The 6,899-nt window shown below is 44.9% G+C and overlaps 1 protein-coding gene across 1 annotated transcript; it reads left to right on the forward strand.

Annotated features, from left to right (window-relative positions):
• Positions 1-4,152: 4,152 nt before the first annotated feature.
• rtn4rl2a (reticulon 4 receptor-like 2 a) lies at positions 4,153-6,446 on the forward strand (the record flags this gene model as incomplete). The annotated part of the gene is made up of 4 exons (XM_079219523.1): positions 4,153-4,335; positions 4,817-5,043; positions 5,209-5,442; positions 5,592-6,446. Exons 1-4 carry the CDS (start codon positions 4,278-4,280, stop codon positions 6,444-6,446), a joined length of 1,374 nt encoding a protein of 457 aa, XP_079075649.1. The 5' UTR covers positions 4,153-4,277.
• Positions 6,447-6,899: the final 453 nt, after the last annotated feature.

Consider the following 6,899-nt stretch of genomic DNA (forward strand, 5'->3'; position numbering starts at 1 on the left):
ACTTATATTTAAATACATGTTGTTTATCTACATGTGAACACTTCCAACGTGTAACTATCTGTGAGTCGCCATGGTGTTTCCTTTTAATGGCTATTTGATTGAGTATTTAGATTTTCCTTTCCTTTTGTGGGTTATCCATGTCGGTCACCTGGTACAGTGTATGCCCATTTACAAGACCGAATCCTTACTGCAGTGGCCTGGGTTTGCATACAGAATTGGGGACAGCATGCACTTTAGTGCATGCTGTCCCCAATTCTGTCCAAAATGTGTTCTTTTTTATTTTGTATGTGTCATTTATACACTATATTTTTTATTTAGTACATTTCATAATTTACGTCTGTGGTCGTGTGACGTTTAAATAGCATTCAGTACTTGGTGCCATCTTTCTGCATCATTTCAGTTTAAAACAAAATCCTTTCATGAGAATGCAGTGAAGAAATTGTGGCCTTTGACTTTCTCTTGATATCCACTATTAGTGGATTTGTATAGAGACACACACATTGTGGAGGGAATGGTTTCACAGACCGAGTAGTGCTCTTCATACTGAGTAAACTAAGCTTCCTGTGTAAAATTGGCAGAGTGTGGCTTTAAAGACAATTAGTTGGGACCCTGCACTCTTAATAGTCAAATGTATTTTTATTTTAATAATGCTAATAATTTTAACTAATAATTTTATTTTACTAATGCTAAAAAGTTTCCCTTGGTGAATAAAGAGAAATAATTGTAAATCACTGTTAAAGTACTCATAAATCTAATCACACAAAAGTGATGACCTGATCCCTAAATGGCTGTCTAGCACATTAGAAACTTGTTGCATTATAAGAAGAAAATAATTAATTACAGTGCCCATTCCCATTGTTCTGCCGACTGTGTGCCAGTGTGTGGAAAGAAAGCAGCAGTATATGGTTAAGCGGAAGTGGTGACGCCAAGGGACAGAACGAATGAAAGACACTGGCAGAAAAGGGAGGGAGCAGATGAAGACAAAGAGAAATGTGATGTAGGAGAGGGGAGGTGAGCTGAAGAATAGCACAAGCGTCTTTATTGGTGACAATGGGAAAGACTCTGAAAGATGCTGCTGACTCTTTAAGGGCATCTTTGAGAAATAGATGGGACGTGCCAATGAGAAATGTGTTAGATGGTTTCCTACCACACAATATGACTGCTGGGTGACCTTCCAGAAGTACATGTGCTGGTTTGCTTTGTCTCACTGGTTATGTGCGTGACACTATGCCTTTTGCTGTTTACTTCACAGTATGTCTGTCAAATCTTTTACTGCAAATGCATGTCACGCGGTATGTTGACCTCCTGCCTTTCTCATACCTCCTCATTAGTGACGACCAACGGGGTGCAAATACACTGAGCGTCCAAGTTGTGTTTCGTGTTCACTAATGAGAGGAACGGTGAACCATATAAAAGCTATTCCCCCTTATTAAACCGCCAGGACTCCAGGATATTAATTGAGAAGCAAATCATTTCAAGCCAATGTGAATTGTGCAAAAGGAGGCTGCAGTTCAATAACAGGAAGATATTACCTTTTATTTAATAGCTTCATCACAGGCCAGAGAACAGAGTGTGTTGTTACCTTGACAACAGACACACCTCTACTATATCCCATCATCCTTACTAACATGCTCTCCCACTTGCTATCAGTGTTGATGGTGTTAATGTCACGCAGGACTGAATTGCGCAACCACACCTAACTAGGTGTACCAATCAATCCAGGAGGCTTATTTACATCAGCTGATTGAAAGTGCAATCAGTTTATCTCAGGTTGTTTCACAACACACAGAGACAGATACCAACACTGCGCGGAAGTTGGTGCAGTGACACACTCCTCAGTTGGTAACAGATAAAGACAGACGTGCAAAAAGAGATAGGCAGGCAGATGTGTGTGGAAGTGGGTGCGGCCCCGGGGAAGCCTTTTTTTTCTGTGTGGGGATTACACTAATGCTACGGAGCGATCTTCACACTCATTGAGGAGACAGTGCCTACACAGTACCGCAGACCTGCTGTGTGGGTGACTGGCACAACACTGATTGACTGACACTCAGTGGTGGCATTTAGACAAAGTTGTGTCTCAGCAGGCAGGAATGCAAGCGCACACACTCACACATGAAGCTGGTACTGTGGGTGTGTGTGAAGGGGAGGCCTGTGAGGTGTTGGTCCCGGATGGCCAGTGGGCACCAGAGCTCGTCCACAAGTCCTGATAAGGACAAAGCAGGAGGTGTGAGGGAACAACAACACACACTGTGAAACGGATCCCCTCAATTACTCATTTGTTTATGATGCCTGTGGCTCAGTTGGCTTCATGCTAAATTAAGCGTGTACATGTGTGTGTGTGACATGTGAATATGTATTCTCTCGTATAATTCATCTGTTGAGCCACCTGTGTGTTACAGTATTATGAATGTGAGCACTGCTGATGTTTACCTCATTGTGACTCTCAATCTGAGCAGCGTTCCACATTTATTTTTATTCTCAGACATTTAAAAAAGAAGAAGAAATCTCCAAGGTTGACTATGCTATTTTCCTCTTCTTACTGTTGCTTGTCTAATGTTAAACTGGCATAAGCAGTTCTTATAGGACTTTCCAGAGCTGACGAGACCAAACTAACCAATGATCGATACAAGCAAGTGAGTCGACAGCAAAAGGAAACAGGAGAGCAAACAAGTGAAAAACAATGAGCACCATTTTAAAGAGGCCTTAAAAGCTGATGGCCTCTTGAATGCTTCCCCAAGACTCTTCAATTAATTATTTCTCAGATCCTATTCTATACTTCCTTCTAGTCAGTGTAATGTAGCTGCAGTTGCTCTGATTGGTCCTTTGCATTTTTGCATTTATTTAGAGCAATACGTACAGATCCCTGGATAAAAGAACAATAGATATGCACAAAAGAGATGGAAACGTATACAATATAATGCAATACAAAACACTAGGTTTGCAAATAATACAAACTTAGTTGTTTGTTTATTAACTCAACTTGAGGCTTCACAGTGTGGTTGTACGAAGTGTTTCTAATATTCTGTCCACCCTATTTACAATGGAGGAATACATAATATAAGCACCACGCCACAAACCAAGCTTCAAATTTAAATCATATGGTTAAGGATCAAATAATTTTAAGTTTCATAAAGATAGTTAAAATAGAAGGGTTGTTGCTTTACATTAGGGATTTCACTCAGTCCATTAACGTAGTAAAGCACTTCACGTACATTCGATCAACCAAAAGGCAAATGACAAAGTTGTATTTATCACACTGTATAATTGTCACATTTGATGCTATCTTGCTGTAGCTGGTGGTTTAACACAAGCAACGACAGATTGAGCCCCAGACACACAACAAAACAGACTTGAAGTGCCGTGCATCTGTTGTGTTTTGCTGTCTTTCTGCTTTCTGGTTTAATTACTAGCCTCTTTCCCCTATTTTTAAACCTAATTAACAATAGTTGAACGCATGCAATAAAACCAGAGGCAAGTCCCATTCACTTTCACAGATTTAGTTAAAAGTGATCTACATCTATTAAATTGTATATAAAAAAGAAGAAGAAAAAAAGCACATTTCCATCTGACCACTCTTGCCTTGTTTATCCACTCATATCCCATCATCAAATAATCTATCTCATGAGCTATAATTGGACCATGTCGTATTTAACCTCCTTGCTTTGAGTGACTCTTTTCTGGCACCGACTTTTCCATTGCGGTTGACTCATAATTCGGGGGCATCCTGCTTTCCTCAGGCAGAACCATCTAAGTCCATTTTCTGTATCTTTCTGTCTGGCTGCAGTGCGCCGGAAGCAGCCCATAACAGTCTCTGAGAGAGCCAGCCAGGAAACGAGCTGTGCGCTCTTCTCCTACCCGTTCTCCGCTCCTCCACAGAGTCATCATCACTAGGCACCGTGCCTTGCCCCCCCTTCACCCCTCCCTTCACTGTTTCTACTTTCACTCTCTCACCCTCCCTCCCTCTTTTTCCTATATGCGTCGAGAAAGTCTCCTCCTCTCATATCTGAGCGCACGTCTCCAACCAGTCTTTGCGCGCGTACAAATTCCCTACGGTGGGCCCTCCCCTTTCCGTTTTTTTTGCCGCCCTCATTCATTCATGACCCGGGATCGATGACGTAGGAGATTCCTCGGTGCCCACTGCCGTAGTATATATGGGACACTGGTAGCCACCAACCAGCACACTCTCAGTCGCTCCGACTCGGGAACCAGAGCTTCAGCGGAGATAGCAGGCTTTACTTCGCCCTCTTAGGCTAACTCGCTTTGGGCTTTGGTTCAGGATGGACTCCTCTTCGATTTCTCGGAGCCGACGATGCTCCATCATACGCAACTGCAAAAGTAAGTTTCTCTCTATTATCTTTGGTTTTGGATACATGGACGTTACAGCTACTGTAATGCTGCTTTCCTAAAACTTTTGTAACAATTTCTAAGTTTTAACAATGTTTGCATGGATGATACAAATTAGAAAGGAAAACAATTTACGACTTAAATGATTTAATGTGAAGTAGAATATAACAGGGACTTTTGTAATAGCGCAAAGAAAGAGCTGCTAAGTGTGGACAGTGTGATTCGTTTGATTAGGCTTTGCGTAAAGGTCGGTGCCTAACGCCGAGGCGTGAATTTAACTTATTGTAGAAACACAAATCTGTAGTGTGTTGACAGTCGAGATTTAATTACATCCAAAAATACCAGTGCAGTAGGCGCTAATGTACACGAGTTTGCACTCAGTTTGCCGTTGAAATGCATGATAATGGCCAATTTCAGAACCATGGACAGCTCCCGCTCACATCCCTCTCCCCGTCTTCCTGCTTTCCTTCAGGCGGTCTCTCCCTCTGGCTGGTGGTGTGGCTGGTCCTCGGCAAGCCAGGTCCGGCATCGGCGTGCCCGCACCTGTGTGTGTGCTACCCGACGCCCATGACCGTGAGCTGCCAGGCGCAGAACTTCACCACCGTCCCGGTCGGAGTGCCCTATGAGTCGCAGCGCGTATTCCTCCAAAACAACCGGATTACGGAGCTTAGAGTTGGCTCTTTTGGCTTTGGGACTCAGGTAAGAGGAAAACGACTTTTACTGGAAGGGAAAGAGACACGTGAAGCTTAAGTTATGTGCAGAGAAACGTTTTATTTCAAGATGGTTTCGAAATGTTCCACGTTTACAGTTACTATCCATTAAGAAGAATACTCACCGTTCAAGTCATGTGTTTATTTGTATCAGGTTCTGTGGCTGTTCGCAAACAACATAACGTGGATTGAGGGAGGGGCATTTAGTGAGCTGAGGGACTTGGAGGAGTTGGACTTGGGGGACAATCCCAGCCTCCACAGGCTGGAGGGGGGAGCCTTCCGCGGACTAGAGAAGCTCCAGAGCCTCCACATGCACCGCTGCCGACTCACTGCCCTGCCCCATGACATCTTCCACAAGCTGTACAGCCTGCAGTTTCTCTACCTGCAGGTAGGGGCGCTGGAGAGACATACAAAGCATGCATATAACTCGGACACCCACACAATTTACACACATCATCACAAACGTCCAGTTACAAATATTACGAATTACAGTGTGTCTGTTTTTTTCATGCTAATCCCCCTCCCTCCTTTCCTCAGGAGAATAATCTTCACTTCCTGCAGGACGACATCTTTTCTGACCTCATCAACCTGAGCCAGCTTTTCCTGCATGGCAACCGTATCCGCACCCTGTCAGAGAATGTGTTCCGCGGACTGGTCAACCTTGACCGCCTCCTCCTACACGACAACCGCATCAGGCAGGTGAACCGTCGCGCCTTTCGGGACCTCGGCCGGCTGACCATGCTCTTCCTCTTCAATAACTCCCTGGCGGAGCTGCCAAGCCAGACCCTGAGGGACACCCAGGGCATTGAGTTCCTCCGCCTCAACGCCAATCCCTGGTCTTGTGGCTGCGAGGCCCGCGCCCTGTGGGAGTGGTTCCGCGAGGCTCGTGTCTCTTCATCGGAAGTGATCTGTGCTTCCCCTTCCAACCGCCGCAACCAGGACCTCCGCTTCCTTCGCGAGATGGACTTTGCCCTCTGCCCCCTGCCAGACCCTGGCTCCATCGCCGGCTCCACCACCACCACCTTCAGCACCAAAACCCGCTGGTGGTTCCACAAGAACAAGCCCCAGTCATCAACGAAAGGTCTCTTTGAAAAGTCCTCCGAGACTGTCAAAGCTGGTTTGTACGGGAAAGGCCCATCCACAACCACCTCAGTAGTCAAGTACGAGTTGGGGGAGGAAGAGCTGGCACTGCCCAAACTCGACGCAGAAGAGTACTGGGTAAACTACGGCAACGAGGACTCAGGTGTCACCCTGCGATGCGTTGAGCTCGATTGTCCACCTGAGTTTGACATGCCTCCATCTTCTTCCTCTCCCTCATCCTCCTCTCCGACTTTCCTTGCACTACTAGCCCTTTTTGTTTTCAGCCTCAACCTCCACTTGCTATTTGGCTGAATCTAACTTTTAGTACCACACCAAATTCCCCTTCCAGCCTGTTTTAAAGGCTGTGAGAATACCTGTTAGACCACCCCCTTTGCCCGCTTTGCTGTAAGCCATTTCTCAAGGCACAGCAAGAGAGATAGGGGGATGGTAAGATTCTGAATCTACCACCTACAGGGTTTAACACTTTTCAGGGCTGATAAGAACTCTTCAGCTAAGATCATATATATCTACAATACTCTGCAGGTTTGGCTTTCTGTGTCTCACCTGTATGGTGTCACGTTATGATTCCCTGCAATCAGGGCGACGAGGGCTGAGTCCTTTACTAATGTCAGTGCAATTTGATAGCAGTTGTGAATGATGTTGTCAATTTTGTCAGTGCATCCAATTAACTGGCTGCTAATACAATTACTGTTAAAATCAGTGCACAGTAATGACAATACTGTAACCACTTAGTGGCATGTAGAT

The sequence above is a fragment of the Taurulus bubalis genome, assembly GCF_910589615.1.
Source record: "Taurulus bubalis genome assembly, chromosome: 6".
Classification (NCBI taxonomy): Eukaryota; Metazoa; Chordata; class Actinopteri; order Perciformes; family Cottidae; genus Taurulus; species Taurulus bubalis.